This window comes from Cherax quadricarinatus, chromosome 61 (assembly GCF_038502225.1).
Source record: "Cherax quadricarinatus isolate ZL_2023a chromosome 61, ASM3850222v1, whole genome shotgun sequence".
Lineage (NCBI taxonomy): Eukaryota > Metazoa > Arthropoda > Malacostraca > Decapoda > Parastacidae > Cherax > Cherax quadricarinatus.
Window position 1 is genome coordinate 11,998,917 of NC_091352.1, and position 20,991 is coordinate 12,019,907.

Below are 20,991 nucleotides of genomic sequence, written 5' to 3' on the forward strand. Positions count from 1 at the left end.
AGGCCTGCTGCAGTGTTCCTCCTTTCTTATGTTCTTATTTATTATAGATACAGGATACATATAATGACATTTTATGATGACTTAACCAAGAGTTTCTCTAAAGAATTAATGTCATTAGTTATGTGTAGTGGCAGGACTCTCTGGACATAACCAGTGGCAGGACTCTCTGGACATAACCAGTGGCAGGACTCTCTGGACATAACCAGTGGCAGGACTCTCTGGACATAACCAGTGGCAGGACTCTCTGGACATAACCAGTGGCAGGACTCTCTGGACATAAAAACTTTGTAAACAAACAAGAAAGATATGTTGGCCAAGCAAAGTTATCACCTTTCTTAGAACCATGAATTAGTGGTTTACAGTACTGTATATCATTCTTATTATATAGGATGTTGAAGCAATTGATGGAAATTTTTATTAAATTTCATAATCAGATAAGATACAATATACAAAATTGAAATGCTGCAGTGACTGTATCTTAGAATATCCCTATAATTGTAAAAAAAAAACAGCTTGCAATATACTAGTAATTTATTAAAAAATGCTTATGAAAATCAAAAAGCAAAGGTGCAATTATAATAATGTCAGGGTTAAATTTTTGGTCATTACATTCTTTCAGATGTATAAACCATAAATGGTATTCATTTTATCTTGTAAAATGAGAAATGTTAGGATTACAGTGATTTAGTTGGTCAAAGATCACAGTTGTTTAGAAGGTTTCCAGTCAGTAACTAAATTCTGTTTGTTAAATGACTTCACATACTGTATCAAGCTGTGTGTAAGGGGGTGATATCTACCAATATTGCTGCCACCACAGTTACATTTTACCCAGTGTCAACATAAATATTACTGTAACTCTTATATCTACAAAGGGCAGTGCCATGATGTTGGATGTGGTCTCTTTGCTTCAAAGAATTAGAGCTATTTTTCCCATCCTTGACTCAAACCTTAATTAATACCTCCCATTCCTTAAGTGCTGTATGACCCTTGTCAGTCTAGTACTTCTTATGTAACAGTAGGTCATCCCTTATGAGCATAATATATTCTTCTTACAGGGCTTTTGTTAGTGTGTTAGTGTGTGTGTTAGTGTGTGTGTTAGTGTGTGTGTTAGTGTGTGTGTTAGTGTGTGTGTTAGTGTGTGTGTTAGTGTGTGTGTTAGTGTGTGTGTTAGTGTGTGTGTTAGTGTGTGTGTTAGTGTGTGTGTTAGTGTGTGTGTTAGTGTGTGTGTTAGTGTGTGTGTTAGTGTGTGTGTTAGTGTGTGTGTTAGTGTGTGTGTGAGTGTGTGTGTTAGTGTGTGTGTTAGTGTGTGTGTTAGTGTGTGTGTTAGTGTGTGTGTTAGTGTGTGTGTTAGTGTGTGTGTTAGTGTGTGTGTTAGTGTGTGTGTTAGTGTGTGTGTTAGTGTGTGTGTTAGTGTGTGTGTTAGTGTGTGTGTTAGTGTGTGTGTTAGTGTGTGTGTTAGTGTGTGTGTTTGTGTGTGTGTTTGTGTGTGTGTGTGTGTGTGTGCTAGTATGTGCTTGTGTTAGTGTTAGCAACATTTTACAGAATATTAAAATCATCTTGCTAAATAGTTGAGACAGTCTGCATAAATAAGAAATTATAATTTTTAATTAGTCCCTTAGTCTAATAAGGAATAATGTTTTGCATTATTTGTTTGAGTGTTAAATGCAGTACCATATTTAGTTTAATGTAATTGCAGTGCCTGTACTGGGTAGAAACATTATTGTACTGCTAGAATCAATATCACATTCCTTTTCAGAACCATGTCTCAGTCAAAAATTGTAGTGGAGGCTGCAGAAAGGAACAAAGAGCCAATCTTGAAAGTGTTAGAAGATGTCATCCCAGAGAAGTTTGGTGCAGGATCTCCGTCGTTATCTGCACTAGAAATTTCCTCTGGAAGTGGCCAGCATGTGGTATATTTTGCAGAAAAATTCAAAAACATAATGTGGCAACCATCTGATATTGATGAAAAGTATATTGAAAGCATCAAGGGATTTATTGCTGATGAAAATTTGGAAAATGTAAAAAGTCCTTTAGTAATTGACATAACAAAGGTAAGTATCATTGATATTAATTGTTGCATAAAATAAATTAATGAAATAGCTTAGTCAGAATTACATATGAAGAATCATGCAATAAAGGAACCAGTATAATGATGAAGTGAGGTGAAAGTATGAATGACACTGCAGAACCCATTACTGACAGTATGTGTAGAGTCCACCTCCATGGCTATTTTTGTGATGTAATGACTTGGGTGAAAATGGAAAAGGATTTTCCTGTAAATCGTTCATCATATCAGGGCATCCCCAGAAATTTTTAAAGCAGTTTATTTAAGTTTATGTAGTTGAAGCCTCATCATTACTATGGCAACATTTAGAAATTATCATGCGTGAATCAACATGTACATAAATCAAACTTCACATCAGTAATTTTTTTTTTTTCATCATGCTGGCTGTCTCCCACCAAGGCAGGGTGACCTAAAAAAGAAAGAAACACTTTCACCATCATTCATATATCACTATTTTTGAAGAGAGACACAGATACCAGTGATTAGCAGAATACAGTGTTGTAGTAGCAACTAACCAGTATTATAATGGTACTTAGTGGAGTGGAGTGACTTTCATTAGTTTCTTTTTCTTGAAATACGAGACGTTACTGTGAATTTCATATAACCTGTAGTTACCAGCAGTCGCAATATACACAACGAGAAGCAATTATTACTACAGAAAAAGCGTCCTTCCTCCAAAATTTGCACCAGTCAACTATAGTGATAATATAGCATTTATTGTGGTGGAGACGGAAAAAAGAAAAAAAAAAAAAAAAAAAAAAAAAAAGAGAAAAGCCAGATACAGCGATTGATAAACAAGGAGGTGACCGTTCGTCATTGTAGGAGCTGCCAGATATCACCGGCTCTTCAACACGCAAGTTATACTTTTGTATCAGTCAAATCACATATTACTCGGGTAGATAATTTCCAGTAGATCCTTCATGTGTTAGCTCAAATCACCGACCAGTATGTTTTAAATAAGTGACCCACTGATCAGAGCAGATCGACTGGCCCGAACCCTTGCCTGGTCCGAACCCTTGACTGGTCCGAACCCGGGACTGGTTTCAAACAGTTTCGTTGGACAATAAAGCAGACTGTAAACGGATGGGGTTGTAGGCGCCCTATAAACACAAACATTAAAAATCAGGAACGTGACGGTAAGCTGTCCAATATACAAAAAGAGTTAGAAACAGAAATACAAATAGCTAGAGCTTCATTTAAGGTTATTAATAGAATTTTCAAGAGGTTGCTAGTAGAATTGCAGTAAATCAACCATTCAAATCATTATGAAGCCCTGTGTAGTCTGTGGTCAGTCAAACAAACGGGCTTCCACATGGATAAATTGTCATTTTTGTGGAAATTGGTGTCACGCCCCTTGTGCAGATATCCCAGAACTAGCTACAAGCAGTATTAAAACAGAGAAGTGTTTTTGGGTATGCTCAAATGAGGAAAAACTGTGGACTAAAATCACAAGGGTATTAAAAGAGGACAACATCAAAGCTGCTTTCATAGAAAACCTGGAAGCTTTCTACAACAGATGGGAACATAAAATGTCTGGGCTGAATGGTACTGCCATTGATACTGGCCATGTAGTCATAAACTGTAAGGCTGGAGGTGATGTCCTGGTAGTCAGTAAATGTGGGGCTGATAGTGCTGTCCTGGGAGACAGTAATGGTGAAGCTGGAGGTGCTGTCCTGGGAGACAGTAATGGTGAAGCTGGAGGTGCTGTCCTGGGAGACAGTAATGGTGAAGCTGGAGGTGTCCTGGGAGACAGTAATGGTGAAGCTGGAGGTGCTGTCCTGGGAGACAGAAATGGTGAAGCTGGAGATACTGTCCTGGGAGACAGAAATGGTGAAGCTGGAGGTGCTGTCCTGGGAGACAGAAATGGTGAAGCTGGAGATACTGTCCTGGGAGACAGTAATGGTGAAGCTGGAGGTGCTGTCCTGGGAGACAGAAATGGTGAAGCTGGAGATACTGTCCTGGGAGACAGAAATGGTGAAGCTGGAGATATTGTCCAGGGAGTCGGGAATTATACGCAGGAAGGAATACATATAAATGACCTCATAGGGGACAGGAGCCATAGTAGGGAAACAAGTGTAGTCAAAGATAAGATAAAACCAATATTGCAAACTAGAAACACCGCAGGAAATAGCAAACAAGAGGACTCCAATAGCAATAGTGAGGATAAATTACCAAAAACAACTGGTGGGAGCTCCATTGTTGGTGCTAGGGAGGATAGAAGTAAGACAGGGAAACATGCACCAACAGGGAATACAGTCACAGAAACCCAAGGCAAGCGGAAACCAAGCCTGTGCACATACTATGCACTTGGTATCTGCTGGCATGGGAAATCTGGAAAAACAGATGGGACATGCAACTATGACCACCCTAGAAAATGCCATGCCCATATGAAAACAGGAAAATGCAAACTCCCTTCCTGTAAGCTTTTTCACCCTGAAATGTGTACCTCTTCAGTACAGGAAAGACTGTGCTATAACTTAAATTGCCAGGCATACCATCTAAAGGGGACAAAAAGATACAAAACATCCAGGCCAGGGGAAAACCTGGGTAGCCACAGCCACTCAAGAGGGAGAGGTTTTTTAGTGCCAGGAAGGAAAAAAAAACTGGCAGGAAATGGCAGAAATCGTACACCAAATCCAGTCATTCCTGGAGTGGAACCACAGTCGATGGCCTCCACTCCAAACCAACAGATACAGATACTAATGCCGGAAAAAAAATCCCCCCCCAGTACCAACAATACCACCAGTCCGATAACATTCTTCTTTGCAAATATACAGGGTCTAAAGCCAGCTACAAACAACAAAATACCTTTCATCCGTGGACTGCTTGCAGAGGCAAAGGCAATGTTCGCGGCTTTCACTGAGACCCACATAAAGGATCACTTGGACAACGAAGTATGGATCCCAGGTTACAACCTATACAGATGTGACAGAGTGAACAGGCAAAAGGGGGGGGTTGGCCTGTACATTGCAGAGTCACTTGTTTGCACAGAACTGCTTAATGCCTCAAATGACGTAGTGGAAGTTTTAGCAGTAAAGGTCGAGAACCAAAACCTAGTCATTGTGGTAGTCTACAAGCCTCCGGATGCAACATCCCAGCAATTCCAGGAACAGCTGTTAAAAATTGACCACTGTCTGGAAAATCTTCCAGCTCCTGCACCCAACATCTTGCTCCTGGGGGATTTCAACTTAAGGCACCTAAAATGGAGGAATATAGCAAATAATATTGTTGCAGAAATAACACCAGGAGGCAGCTCTGATGAAAACTCACACTCACACGAGCTTTTAAATCTCTGCACAAAATTCAATTTAAACCAGCAAATAATAGAGCCTACAAGACTGGAGAATACACTAGACCTCATCTTCACTAACAATGATGATCTGATAAGAAATGTCACCATATCAAAAACAATATACTCAGATCACAACATAATTGAGGTTCAGACATGTATGCATGGAGCCCCAGACCGACAAAATGAGACTAGTCATGAGGGAGCATTCACCAAATTCAACTTCAATAACAAAAACATAAAGTGGGACCAAGTAAACCAAGTCCTAACCGATATAAGCTGGGAAGATATACTAAGCAACACAGACCCAAACTTATGCCTAGAACAGATTAACTCGGTGGCACTCGATGTATGCACAAGGCTTATTCCTCTAAGAAAAAGGAGGAGTAGATGTAAAATAGAAAGAGACAGGCGCTCCCTTTACAGGCGACGGAAAAGAATAACAGAGCGGCTAAAAGAGGTCAATATATCTGAAATGCGCAGGGAGACACTGGTCAGAGAAATAGCAAGCATCGAACTTAAGCTAAAAGAATCCTTTAGGAGTCAGGAATCGCGGGAAGAACTAAAAGCCATAAATGAAATCGAAAGAAACCCAAAGTATTTCTTCTCCTATGCCAAATCAAAATCGAGAACAACGTCCAGTATTGGGCCCCTACTTAAACAAGATGGGTCCTACACAGATGACAGCAAGGAAATGAGTGAGCTACTCAAGTCCCAATATGACTCAGTTTTTAGCAAGCCGCTAACCAGACTGAGAGTCGAAGACCAAAATGAATTTTTTATGAGAGAGCCACAAAATTTGACTAACACAAGCCTATCCGATGTTATCCTGACGCCAAATGACTTCGAACAGGCGATAAATGACATGCCCATGCACTCTGCCCCAGGGCCAGACTCATGGAACTCTGTGTTCATCAAGAACTGCAAGAAGCCCCTATCACGAGCCTTTTCCATCCTATGGAGAGGGAGCATGGACACGGGGGTCGTCCCTCAGTTACTAAAAACAACAGACATAGCCCCACTCCACAAAGGGGGCAGTAAAGCAACAGCAAAGAACTACAGACCAATAGCACTAACATCCCATATCATAAAAATCTTTGAAAGGGTCCTAAGAAGCAAGATCACCACCCATCTAGAAACCCATCAGTTACACAACCCAGGGCAACATGGGTTTAGAACAGGTCGCTCCTGTCTGTCTCAACTACTGGATCACTACGACAAGGTCCTAAATGCACTAGAAGACAAAAAGAATGCAGATGTAATATATACAGACTTTGCAAAAGCCTTCGACAAGTGTGACCATGGCGTAATAGCGCACAAAATGCGCGCTAAAGGAATAACAGGAAAAGTCGGTCGATGGATCTATAATTTCCTCACTAACAGAACACAGAGAGTAGTCGTCAACAGAGTAAAGTCCGAGGCAGCTACGGTGACAAGCTCTGTCCCACAAGGCACAGTACTAGCTCCCATCTTGTTCCTCATCCTCATATCCGACATAGACAAGGATGTCAGCCACAGCACCGTGTCTTCCTTTGCAGATGACACCCGAATCTGCATGACAGTGTCTTCCATTGCAGACACTGCAAGGCTCCAGGCGGACATCAACCAAATCTTTCAGTGGGCTGCAGAAAACAATATGAAGTTCAACGATGAGAAATTTCAATTACTCAGATATGGTAAACATGAGGAAATTAAATCTTCATCAGAGTACAAAACAAATTCTGGCCACAAAATAGAGCGAAACACCAACGTCAAAGACCTAGGAGTGATTATGTCGGAGGATCTCACCTTCAAGGACCATAACATTGTATCAATCGCGTCTGCTAGAAAAATGACAGGATGGATAATGAGAACCTTCAAAACTAGGGAGGCCAAGCCCATGATGACACTCTTCAGGTCACTTGTTCTATCTAGGCTGGAATATTGCTGCACTCTAACAGCACCTTTCAAGGCAGGTGAAATTGCCGACCTAGAAAATGTACAGAGAACTTTCACGGCGCGCATAACGGAGATAAAACACCTCAATTACTGGGAGCGCTTGAGGTTTCTAAACCTGTATTCCCTGGAACGCAGGAGGGAGAGATACATGATTATATACACCTGGAAAATCCTAGAGGGACTAGTACCAAACTTGCACACGAAAATCACTCACTACGAAAGCAAAAGACTTGGCAGACGATGCACCATCCCCCCAATGAAAAGCAGGGGTGTCACTAGCACGTTAAGAGACCATACAATAAGTGTCAGGGGCCCGAGACTGTTCAACTGCCTCCCAGCACACATAAGGGGGATTACCAACAGACCCCTGGCAGTCTTCAAGCTGGCACTGGACAAGCACCTAAAGACAGTTCCTGATCAGCCGGGCTGTGGCTCGTACGTTGGTTTGCGTGCAGCCAGCAGCAACAGCCTGGTTGATCAGGCGCTGATCCACCAGGAGGCCTGGTCACAGACCGGGCCGCGGGGGCGTTGACCCCCGAAACTCTCTCCAGGTAAACTCCAGGTAATACGACAGTTCAGATGTCGCTCCAATAATTATATACGTGTAGTACTTTATTAACATTAGTTTCACCAAAATACTACTATTATTTATCCCTTGCATTTTTTCCAGCCTATCAGCGAATGGCCTGTAGCTTTTACTGAAAATTGCCTCGACTTAATTATTAATATTAACATGGTCCATATTACACCTTGGTCATGTACTGAAGGCTTGTTTGTTACTGCGGGAAAGCTCCTCAAGCCCAATGGCATCATGATTACTTATGGACCTTATGCTATACATGGAGAGATTACACCTGAGAGCAACGTTTCCTTTAATGCATCGTTGAAGGTGATTATCATTGTGTAAAAAATGTAATAGCTGAATATTATTTTTGTTTTTCAGTGCTTCATAATTTTGCTGCCTTCTTTAATTTCTGTACTTTCATTGTTTTAAGAAGCTGGGCCAAATATCTGCATACTGCTATTCAGTATGCACCATAATATCTTTCCTGATTTCAGGAATTGTAAAAATGTGATTGCATGATTTAGTATATGCATTGTTGATCATATGCATTATTTTGTCACTTCAAAATAGCTGTTCTTTCCTTTGGCATTCACTTCCTTTTTTCTGTCTGCCCACTCATGTACCACATGTAGTCAGCAAATTTGACTTGCCATCAAAAGATTCTGGGTTCAAATCCTGGGCAGGTTGGGCAAGTTTCTTGCATCTATTTCTTCTGTTTACCTATCAGTAAGAAGGTACATAACATGGGTGTTAGTAGACTGTTGTGAATTGCATTTTGGCAAATGTTAAGATGTTTTACAGTTTAAGTGCTTTTCAAGTTACAATCTTACATTAATTTTTATATTTCCATGGCAATGTGTAATATGTGGCAATGTCTATGGACATATGTTAGCATTTGTTTAACACCTGAACTAGTTTCCTTTGATATATTTTCTGGCACTGATATGTATAAAAATGCTGATAAGGTTAAGTTTGGGAGTCTACATTGTTCAGTGATTGAAGTCAAATTAGTTTATGCCTCTTTATTTTAGTCATATTATATGCTTCTGACAGAATATTGTTTTTGTGTGTTTGGGCAGATCATTAATCCAGACAAGAACACACCTTTTTCTTATAATGAGATCTCTGTTGAATTTAGATAAGAAATATAGAAAACACTAATGAGATACAGTTTAGAGACACCAAATTTAATTTGTTAGGCTGTGATGCACCAGCTGCTGGTTTACCTAATCTGTATGTTTCTTTGTGCAGGGTCCATGTTATATTAACCCTTTCAGGGTTTTGGCCGTACTAGTATTGCTTACGTGCCAGGGTTTTTGCTGTATACTAGTACGCCTAAATTCTAGCGCCCTCAAATCTAGTGAGAGAAAGCTGGTAGGCCTACATATGAAAGAATGGGTCTATGTGGTCAGTGTGCGCAGTATAAAAAAATCCTGCAGCACACAGTGCGTAATGAGAAAAAAAACTTTGACCGTGTTTTTGGATTAAAACAGCGACTTTGCTCTGCATTTTCGTATGGTATTTATGGTTGTATTCTAGTTTTCTTGGTCTCATTTTATTGAATGGAAGATATATTACAGAAATTGAGATGATTTTTGACTGGTTTTACAATTAAAAGTACCTTGAAATTGAGCTCAAAGTAGCAGAAATGTTCGATTTTTACCCAAGTTCAAAAGTAAACAAATCATACCAGGCATCCAATACACGTCAACTGGTGAGTCTAATATTCTTTCACAAGTGCGCTGATATTATTTATACCATTTCTACACTAATGCAGTAGTCTGCATAACAGTAAATCTTCTATTTTTTGTAAGAATAAAAATTCAAAGTGGAAAGCCAAAGAAATATAAGAGGGACCTAGGGATGTGACTAACGAACAGAGAACTTGTTATTTTAGTGCCAGGAATGTCTTTCTTGTTTATTCTGGACCCTATTCGGAAATTGGCATCTGAAGTTTGCGTGAAATTGGCAAAATTGCTAAATTCTGACCACTTTATTGGATAGTTGAAATCGGTAAATGGGTGGTTTCTTGTACTCATTTGATAGAAAAAATGGAGTTCTAGCGAAATAGTTATGATTTTTGTCGACTAGTACACTGGAATTGGCCAAAAATAGAGCTCAGAGTGGGCAAAATGGCCGTTGCGTAAACATCGTCGAGACCGCTAACTTCTCGAGAGCATAATTCTGTAAGTTTCCCATCAAATTTCATACTTTTGGTGTCATGATCGGGAAAAGATTCTCTATCTTTTCATAAGAAAAAATAATTTTTTTTTTTTTTTTGAAATTTGGGCGACCCTGAGAACAATTCTCGGAGAGGGCCTGGCGACCCTGAAAGGGTTAAAGTTCATTTCTCAGAGTATAACACAGTATGTCTTTTTTACTTATTGCAGTACTGATATAAACTTTCAGAAAGAAAATGAGGCATGGGGGCTGCGAGATGTTGATGACCTGGAGAAAGAGGCAAAGAAGAATGGCATGACATTTGATGCCATGTTCAACATGCCTGCTAACAACAAGATCCTTGTGTGGCTAAAGAGCGAAGAAAAAGAACTGGCATAAAATGAAGAGAGGGAACAGTGTGGTTGTCCATTCATGCGATAAGTACATTGGTCACTTAACTGGTAGAAACTGTTACCAAGGGTCATGGGTACTTGACAGTGTAATTTTTTATCTTTGGAAGACTTGATTTCTAACATGACCATACAGCTGATGCTTAAGGTTTGTTTAGAGTAATATATGGTAAAATATGCTTATGTAGATTAATAGCTTTACTATTTATTATTTTGTCTTGATTTCTTAAATTGTATACAATTTCAAACAAACATAATGAATATACAATTAAGCATGTTTCTCCCACTGTTTTAACTTAATATGCACAGCTTTTTTTTTTCCTTCAAAATTGCAGTATTCCATGAACAGTATACCAAAGATTATTTTCTGCCTAAACCAGTGCACTAAGTACTTGTATAACCATTAAATGTTTGAGCTTGATGCACATTTTAAAAGTGAGGTAATGTAAGCATTTCACCAATATGCACAGAGGAATTTCAGGCTACTCATTTAAAAAGTTTACTGTACATCTAGTTAATCAGACACACAGACAGAGCAAGCCATTGTTAAACCAATTTATTGCCCTACAAGAACTTCAAGCAACCTGATAATGCTCTCACTAAGCAGAATGCTATTGTAATAAAGGTTTGCCGTCTACATGACTTTGATTTACTATGTGTCAGCTTACTGCCTATCTTTCAGACTGTATCTAGGCCAGTTGGGTATACCAGGTTAGTGTTGGACTTTACTCACAGTTGAACTGTGTTTCATTGATATTTATTTTTTCTAATACAGTATATATATGTATATGTAAAACAAGTGTTCATATTATAGTTTATATTTTTGCACTGGAATGTAGTTGTAAAATTTTAATGTTACATGGTGTGTAAGGATGCAGAATAGCTACAGTTTTCTAATTATTATTGAAGGTTGATCCTGGCATTCGTGCCTTAATGTTTAAATTGGTGCTTTTTTCAGGGGAGTTCATATATAGTACTGAAGCAGGATTGATAGAGCTTTTGTATTCAGAAGGTTTAAAGACTACAGTTTGACATGAGAAGGAAAGTGCTTGCTAATAATGAAAGTTTATGCTGGATATGCTTACTACCATTCTTGAATGTTTTTAATTGAAAAAAGAGCAGATATATACACACCATAATCATTTCTGTTGTAAGTTAAACTGCATTATTTCAAGTGTACTAACTGGTTAGTACATATTGTGTGCTGAACATCTATAATGATATGTAGCAGGTATAATGATATGTAGCAGCTATCTCATAGTATCCCTGATAATATGCAACTTAATTTTGCTAAATATATAGCACCAATTATACAGAACGTAATTTTTTTATTTGATTCCTGGTGATAAGCTGTAATAATTTAGTTAATTTGTTTTTTAACGTCAACCGTTTCCCACCAAGGAAGGGTGACCCAAAAAGAAAGAAAAAAAACTTTCTTCATTATTCAACACTTTCACCATCACTCATACATAATCGCTGTCTTTGCAGAGGCGCTCAGATACGACAGTTTAGATATCCCTCCAAACTGCCAATATTCTAAACCACTCCTTTAACATGCAGGCATTGTACTTCCCATTTCCAGGACTCGAGTCCGGCTAACCGGTTTTCCTGAATCCCTTCCCAAAATATTACCCTGCTCACACTCCAACAGCTCGTCAGGTCCCAAAAACCATTCGTCTACATTCACTCCTGTCTAACACACTCACGTATGCTTGCTGGAAGTCCAAGCCCCTCACCTACACAACCTCCTAACCCCCTCCCTCCAACTTTTCAGGGATGACCTCTACCCTGCCTTCCTTCCCCAATAGATAAGCCGTTCTACTTTGTTCCATTCTCTCTAAATGACCAAACTGCCTGAAGAGCCCTCTGACTAATACTTTTAGTAACTCCACCCCTCCTAATTTCTACACTACGAATTCTCTGCATAATATTTACATCACACGTTGCCCTTAGACACATCTCCACTGCCTCCAGCAACTGCCTTGCTGCAGCATTTACAACCCATGATTCACACCCATATAGGAGTGTTGGTACCACTATACTCTCATACATTCCCTTCTTTGCCTCTGTAGATAATGTTTTTTTTGTCTCCACAGATACCTCAACCTTTTTTTCTTCACTTCTGTGGTTTATTTCATCCTTCATAAACCCATCCATTGACAAGTCAACTCCCAGTATCTGAAAACATTCACTTCTATACTCCCTCCACTGTCATATCCAATTTTTCTTTATCTAAATTGTTTGATACCCTCATCACCTTACTCTTACCTGTATTCACTTTCAACCTTATACCTTTACACACCCTCCCAAACTCGTCTACTAACCTTTACAATTTTTCTTTAGAATCAAATCAAACCAAGTTTGTTCTCTATAAAGATTACAATGCGGGGTTTACATATTATAGGATATTGTGTGGTTTACATACAGTATTATAAAATACTAATTACAGAGAGGGCCACTATCACACCTAGCGTGATTAGGCATTTCGGGCAGACTAAGATTAATTCAAAACTTTATATTGATACATATTATGGAGCATATTGGTATTAAGGCTAAGTAACTACATTACAGTTTTGCAAATTTAGCAATGTGAATGGTTTTGTTTCAGTACAATACATAGTTTCTATTGAAGCTTCTATATTGGAGTATCACAGGCAAACTTATGACTAGTTGAGATTCATTAAGTAATTGTTGTATTACGTATTTCTATGTTTATAGTCAATTGGGCGAGTGTAAGTGCGAATTGTGAGGAATCAGATATCGAGGGGAGGTCTAGGTTGTTTTTTGTGTGTTTATGATACAAGAGAATAGGAGGTTTTCATGTAGTTAGCTGATGATGGGGTGTGTCAGGGAGATAAGATGTTTTCTAACGAAAGTTTTGAAAGTGATGAATGTGTCTGCAGTTCTAGAGTTTTCAGTTAGGGTGTTCCAGATTTTAGACCCTTTTATGTACATTGAATTTTTGTATAGGTTTAGTCGGACAGTATCATCAGCAAAAAGTAAAGGTGTCAACTCCCATTTTGTATTTGATTCCCCATAATTTAATCCCACCCCTCTCCCCAACACCCTAGCATTTAGTTCTTTTACAACCCCATCTATAAATATGTTAAACAACCATGGTGATATTACACATCCCTGTCTAAGACCTACTTTTACTGGGAAGTAATCTCCCTCTCTTCTACACACCCTAACCTGAGCCTCACTATCCTCATAAAACTTTTTACAGCATTTAATAACTTACTACCTATTCCATACATTTGGAACATCTGCCACATTGCTCCCCTATTCACTATATCATATGCCTTTTCAAAATCCATAAATGCAATGAAAACTTCTCTACCTTTATCTAAATACTGTTCACATATATGCTTCAATGTAAACACCTGATCTACACATCCCCTACCCATTTTAAAGCCTCATTGCTCATCTGCAATCCTGCTCTCTGTCTTACCTCTAATTCTTTCAATAATAACCCTACCATACACTTTACCTGGTATACTCTGTGAACTTATTCCCCTATAATTTTTACAATCTCTTTTGTCCCCCTTCCGTTTATATAAAGGAATTATACATGCTCTCTGCCAATCCCTAGGTACCTTCCCCTCTTTCATATAATAAACAAAAATACCAGTCACTCCAACACTGTATCTCCCCATGCTTTTAACATTCCTTTCATGATCCCATCAGTTCCAGACACTTTACCCCCTTTCATTCTACATAATGCCTCACGCATCTTCCCCCACACTCACATTCTTCACTCCTAGAAGACGTTATACCTCCCTGGCCAGTGCATGAAATTACTGCCTCCCTTTCTTCATCGACATTTAAAAATTCTTCAAAATATTCCCGCTATCTACCCAATACCTCCAGCTCCCCATCTACTAACTCCCTTACTCTGTTTTTAACTGACAAATACATTTGTTCCCTAGGCTTTCTAAACTTGTAAAGTAAAAGGACACAAGTGCAACTAATGTGACATTTATTGTGGCAACGTTTCGCTCTCCAGGAGCTTTATCAAGCCATTACAAACAATACATGGACACAGAGGGTATATAAAGGCTCTGAGTGAGGTGCAATACTAGTGAGGTACCATTTCGATGTTCACTAGTGGTAGTAGTAGTAGTAGTAGTAACAAAAATAATACAATATGGAAGAGCAAATAATTCGTACATGAGTAAAAGGATATAAAAGCTATTACTTGGGTAACATAAAAAATAGGTTGGACAAATATAGACTGGAAAGAGGCAGGTTTTTTTCGGTGTTCACTCTCTGTAATGTGCTTGTGTAGTATAACAGGAGAGACTATGTGATGGCAGGGTTTACTGTTTTCAGGAGGATTCTTGCTAAGACTTCGGAGATGGTGAAGCTGCCGTTGTTTTGTTTAATTGTATTCGAAACAGCGATCAGTGCTGATTCAGGCAAGGCTCAACGCAGTTGAACCAGCGATTCAGTTTACACTAGAAGAAGCTACCTTTCCTCGACGTCCTCATTCACAAAGTAGACAACAACCTAAGATTTCAAGTTTATCGGAAACCCACCAATAAAAATGATCTCACACACTTCTATTCCAGTCAAGATACCAAGACCAAAAGAGGCATCATCATCGGGTTTTTCCTAAGAGCATACCGAATTTGTAGTCCTGAGTTTCTTGACGAGGAATGTACTTACATTCACCAAACATTCACTGAGTTACAATTTCCTTCTTTTTTCATCAAAGACTGCAAGAAAAGAGCTCTTCAGATCATCAATTCTCCACGCATCAACACTGCTCCCAACAAAGTTATAATTCTTCCCAACAGCCAGGTTGCACTAAACGTCTCAAAAGTACTTTCACAAGCTAACACCAGAGTCGCCATCGCTTCTACCACTTCAATAAAGGATCTAACCAGGACAAAACCCAAGCACCACGAACCAGTCAATGCAGGAGTTTACACTATACCCTGTGGAGGCTGTGACAAGATCTACGTAGGTGAAACAGCAAGAAACCTCGACACCCGCCTCAATGAACACATATACGCATGTAGGAATGACAACTTAAACAACGCCTGTGTACAACACCGAAATTCCACCAATCATCTTATGAAATTCAGAGACGCCCAATTAGTGATAAAAGAAACTAATTTCCGCACACGCAAGTGCCTTGAATCAGCACTGATCGCTGTTTCGAATACAATTAAACAAAACAACGGCAGCTTCACCATCTCCGAAGTCTTAGCAAGAATCCTCCTGAAAACAGTAAACCCTGCCATCACATAGTCTCTCCTGTTATACTACACAAGCACATTACAGAGAGTGAACACTGAAAAAAACCTGCCTCTTTCCAGTCTATATTTGTCCAACCTATTTTTTATGTTACCCAAGTAATAGCTTTTATATCCTTTTACTCATGTACGAATTATTTGCTCTTCCATATTGTATTATTTTTGTTACTACTACTACTACTACTACCACTAGTGAACATCGAAATGGTACCTCACTAGTATTGCACCTCACTCAGAGCCTTTATATACCCTCTGTGTCCATGTATTGTTTGTAATGGCTTGATAAAGCTCCTGGAGAGCGAAACGTTGCCACAATAAATGTCACATTAGTTGCACTTGTGTCCTTTTACTTTACATATTGTCGGTAATTCTACCAACTTTATTACTTTCTAAACTTGTTTATCTCACTCCAAAATGTTTTCTTATTCTCAGCAAAATTTCTTGACAGTGCCTATCCCACTCTCTCATTTGCTCTTTTTGCACACTCGCCACTCTCTTCACCTTTCTTTTACTCTCCATATACTCTGCAGTTCTTATATTGCACCCTTTACTGTATCATTCTACCAATCACTCCTCTTTCCTCCTGCACCCACCCTCCTACAGCCACAAACTTCTGCCCCACATTCTAATACTGCATTTTTAAAACTATCCCATCCCTCTTTAACCCCCTCCCCCACTACCCATACTTGCACCAGCCCACCTTTCTGCCAAAAGTTGCTTATATCTCACTTTAACTTCCTCCTTCCTTAGTTTATAAACTTTCACCTCTCACTTACTGTTGCCATTTTTCCTTTGTCCCATCTGCCTCTTACTCTAACTGTAGCTACAACTAGATAATGATCCGATATATCCATTGCTCCTCTATAAACATGTACATCCTGAAGCCTGCCCATCAACCTTTTCTCCACCAATACATAATCTAACAAACTACTTTCATTACGTGCTATATCATATCTTGCAGACTTGTTTATCCTTCTCTTCATAAAATATGTATGGTGTGACATACGTCAAATAAATTGTAACGAATCTTCGCATGCCACAAAAATGTAAATGAGCTGTTAGAAAGAAGAAGAAACAACTACAGAAGAATTGTTGCAATTTAGTTCCCAGTTATAAGAGGTAGATAAAAGAAGATGAAGAAACAGAACCTGGGGATGAATGGTTAACAATAAAACTATTTTGTAAACAATTCCATGCTATTTAAAGCTGTAGACTCTGTTAGACTTCTAGAATCATTGATGCCTTATCAGCTTTGTAATGCCCAGTAAAACAGATGAGACGCATTGCAGAACACTTCAGCACTCCAGTACAACCAACTACTGACAACTCTGCACCCAGATTAACACAGGAACCGTAGCTATTTACTTCATCTTAGTAGGGCCACTTAAGCCCTCCTCACAAACTTGCAAGTCAACAAGCAATGACAATCAGAATATAATACAAACTAGCAATTTGTACCTAATAGAATATTAAGAAAATGGCAAATCTGGAGGTCTTTTGAACATAACCCTATTTTCCACATGAACCACTTCACATGAGGCTAATTTTTATAAAGTACTAATTTCAGGAATGCATCCCACATGTTACGAGAGGGTTACCTGTGCACATATGGTTTCTAATTGGTGTGCTGAAAATGGCAGGATGTGCTTAAACTCTGAATAGCGACATCTGACTTTACCCTGAGGTACCTTTGTGTAGTGCCACTCGGCACTGTGTGTACTCCAGCACTGGTGTAATTATATACTTCTATCTACAGAAGCAGAAATATGGTCGTGAGATCCTGCCTTCAATACTCTGTATACCTGGAGAGGGTTTTGGGGGTCAATGCCCCACAGCCTGGTCTGTGACCAGGCCTCATGATGGATCAGGGCCTGATCAACCAGGCTATTACTGTTGGCTGCACACAACCCATTGTACAAACCACAGCCTGGCTAGTCAGGTACTGACTTTAGGTGCCTGCCCAGTGCCTTAAATATCCACTGGGTGCAAAATAAAGTATGTTTAAGCAGAAGCAGACTGGGTCTAAAACCAACCTGGGCATCTCTTGCCTATCAGGTGGGCTCATTGCTCATCAATATGTTGCTTATCAGAGAAAATAGAGAAAATGCTTGAAAAAAAAAAAGATTAATTTTTTGCTTCAGTCTTTTTGCAGTGGCTATGACATTTTTTCAGCTGTTCTTTTTTACCCAGCCCAGCAGCCCACTGGGCATTGCTCAAATGCCCGTTTGGCCAGTCTGCCTCTGTACTCAAGTTGTGGTATTTTCCTCTTGATGTGGCTGTACAACAGCTTCAGGTCAGATTTGGCTTTTGCTTCTATATATGTCATTTTCGTATTGTCGTTGGGCCTCCCTTACATGCGCATATTCATTTCTGGCTCTATGACTGCTCTCCTTATTCTCCTGGTTCTTTTCCTTCTATACTTCTTCCATTCTCGAGCACACTTGGTTTTGGCCTTTCTACAACTTTGAGAGAACCAAGGGCTCATTCTGGCTTTCTCGTTATTTCTGTTACCCTTGAGTACAAACCTCTCCTCATCTTCTTTGCATATTGTTGTCACATATTCCATCATCTCATTTGCTGACTTCTCTGCCAGTACTCTGTCCCACTGAACTTCGTGCAGGAAATTCTTCATGCCTCGGTTATTAGGTATGTACGTTTGGACTTAATAAACAAGTGTCTGGGCGTTCATTAAGTCTGGGCATGTACCGGCACTGGTGTGTATATAAAACAGCATTTTGTTACATGAACACTGGTTTGTGTATACTTGGAGTTTACCTGGAGAGAGTTACGGGGGTCAACGACCCCGCGGCCCGGTCTGTGACCAGGCCTCCTGGTGGATCAGAGCCTGATCAACCAGGCTGTTGCTGCTGGCTGCTCGCAAACCAACGTAGGAGCCACAGCCCGGCTGGTCAGGAACCGACTTTAGGTGCTTGTCCAGTGCCAGCTTGAAGACTGCCAGGGGTCTGTTGGTAATCCCCCTTATGTATGCTGGGAGGCAGTTGAACAGTCTCGGGCCCCTGACACTTATTGTATGGTCTCTTAACGTGCTAGTGACACCCCTGCTTTTCATTGGGGGGACGTTGCATCGTCTGCCAAGTCTTTTGCTTTCGTAGTGAGTGATTTTCGTGTGCAAGTTCGGTACTAGTCCCTCTAGGATTTTCCAGGTGTATTTTTTTTTTTTTTTTCCAACAAGTCTGCCGTTTCCCACCGAGGCAGGGTGACCCAAAAAAGAAAGAAAATCCCCAAAAAGAAAATACTTTCATCATCATTCAACACTTTCACCACACTCGCACATTATCACTGTTTTTGCAGAGGTGCTCAGAATACAACAGTCTAGAAGCATACACATATAAAGATACACAACATATCCCTCCAAACTGCCAATATCCCAAACCCCTCCTTTAAAGTGCAGGCATTGTACTTCCCATTTCCAGGACTCAAGTCCGAATATATGAAAATAACCGGTTTCCCTGAATCCCTTCACTAAATATTACCCTGCTCACACTCCAACAGATCGTCAGGTCCCAAGTACCATTCGTCTCCATTCACTCCTATCTAACATGCTCACGCACGCTTGCTGGAAGTCCAAGCCCCTTGCCCACAAAACCTCCTTTACCCCCTCTCTCCAACCCTTTCGAGGACGACCCCTACCTCGCCTTCCTTCCCCTATAGATTTATATGCTTTCCATGTCATTCTACTTTGATCCATTCTCTCTAAATGACCAAACCACCTCAACAACCCCTCTTCTGCCCTCTGACTAATACTTTTATTAACTCCACACCTTCTCCTAATTTCCACACTCCGAATTTTCTGCATAATATTTACACCACACATTGCCCTTAAACAGGACATCTCCACTGCCTCCAACCGTCTCCTCGCTGCTGCATTTACCACCCAAGCTTCACACCCATATAAGAGTGTTGGTACTACTATACTTTCATACATTCCCTTCTTTGCCTCCATAGATAACGTTTTTTGACTCCACATATACCTCAACGCACCACTCACCTTTTTTCCCTCATCAATTCTATGATTAACCTCATCCTTCATAAATCCATCCACCGACACGTCAACTCCCAAGTATCTGAAAACATTCACTTCTTCCATACTCCTCCCCAATTTGATATCCAATTTTTCTTTATCTAAATCATTTGACACCCTCATCACCTTACTCTTTTCTATGTTCACTTTCAACTTTCTACCTTTACACACATTCCCAAACTCATCCACTAACCTTTGCAATTTTTCTTTAGAATCTCCCATAAGCACAGTATCATCAGCAAAAAGTAACTGTGTCAATTCCCATTTTGAATTTGATTCCCCAAAATTTAATCCCACCCCTCTCCCGAACACCCTAGCATTTACTTCCTTTACAACCCCATCTATAAATATATTAAACAACCATGGTGACATTACACATCCCTGTCTAAGACCTACTTTTACCGGGAAGTAGTCTCCCTCTCTTCTACACACCCTAACCTGAGCCTCACTATCCTCATAAAAACTCTTTACAGCATTTAATAACTTACCACCTATTCCATATACTTGCAACATCTGCCACATTGCTCCTCTATCCACTCTATCATATGCCTTTTCTAAATCCATAAATGCAATAAAAACTTCCCTACCTTTATCTAAATACTGTTCACATATATGCTTCAATGTAAACACTTGATCTACACATCCCCTACCCACTCTGAAACCTCCTTGCTCATCCGCAATCCTACATTCTGTCTTACCTCTAATTCTTTCAGTTATAACCCTACAGTACACTTTTCCTGGTATACTCAGTAAGCTTATTCCTCTATAATTTTTACAGTCTCTTTTGTCCCCTTTCCCTTTATATAAAGGGACTATACATGCTCTCCGCCAGGTGTATATAATCATGTATCTCTCCCGCCTGCATTCCAGGGAATACAGTTTTAGGAACCTCAAGCGCTCCCAGTAATTGAGGTGTTTTATCTCCGTTATGCGCGCCGTGAAGGCTCTCTGTACATTTTCTAGAACTGGTGTGTGTGTGTGTGTGTGTGTGTGTGTGTGTGTGTGTGTGTGTGTGTGTGTGTGTGTGTGTGTGTGTGTAAATGGAACCGTTGTGCATACCTCTGGGGTGTGTGTGCTGGCTCCGGTGTGTGTACCAGTAATTGGTGTGTACATTTACATATTGTATACATATCTAGCACGGGTTTTTACATCATTAACCCGTAAATGGTCCAAACGTATATATACGTTTTTTGAACATTTGAAAGTATATAAAAAAGTAGATCTTTTTTTTTTTTTTTACATTTGAAAACGTGTAAAAAAA

General features: G+C 39.8%; 1 protein-coding gene across 4 annotated transcripts in view; it reads left to right on the forward strand.

The window, feature by feature from the left end:
• The window catches only part of LOC128699362 (methyltransferase-like 26), a 31,428-nt gene extending 19,683 nt beyond the window's left edge, over positions 1-11,745 (forward strand). For 3 of the 4 annotated variants that reach the window (XM_053792025.2, XM_053792027.2, XM_053792026.2), the window contains exons 2-4: positions 1,757-2,051; positions 7,963-8,181; positions 10,267-11,745. In XM_053792025.2, the coding sequence (XP_053648000.1) occupies positions 1,757-2,051; positions 7,963-8,181; positions 10,267-10,416 (664 nt within the window). In that variant the 3' untranslated portion in view covers positions 10,417-11,745. The remainder of the gene's footprint in view (positions 1-1,756; positions 2,052-7,962; positions 8,182-10,266) is intronic. The other variant, XM_053792028.2, reaches the window with a different exon arrangement.
• The last annotated feature ends 9,246 nt before the right edge of the window (positions 11,746-20,991 follow it).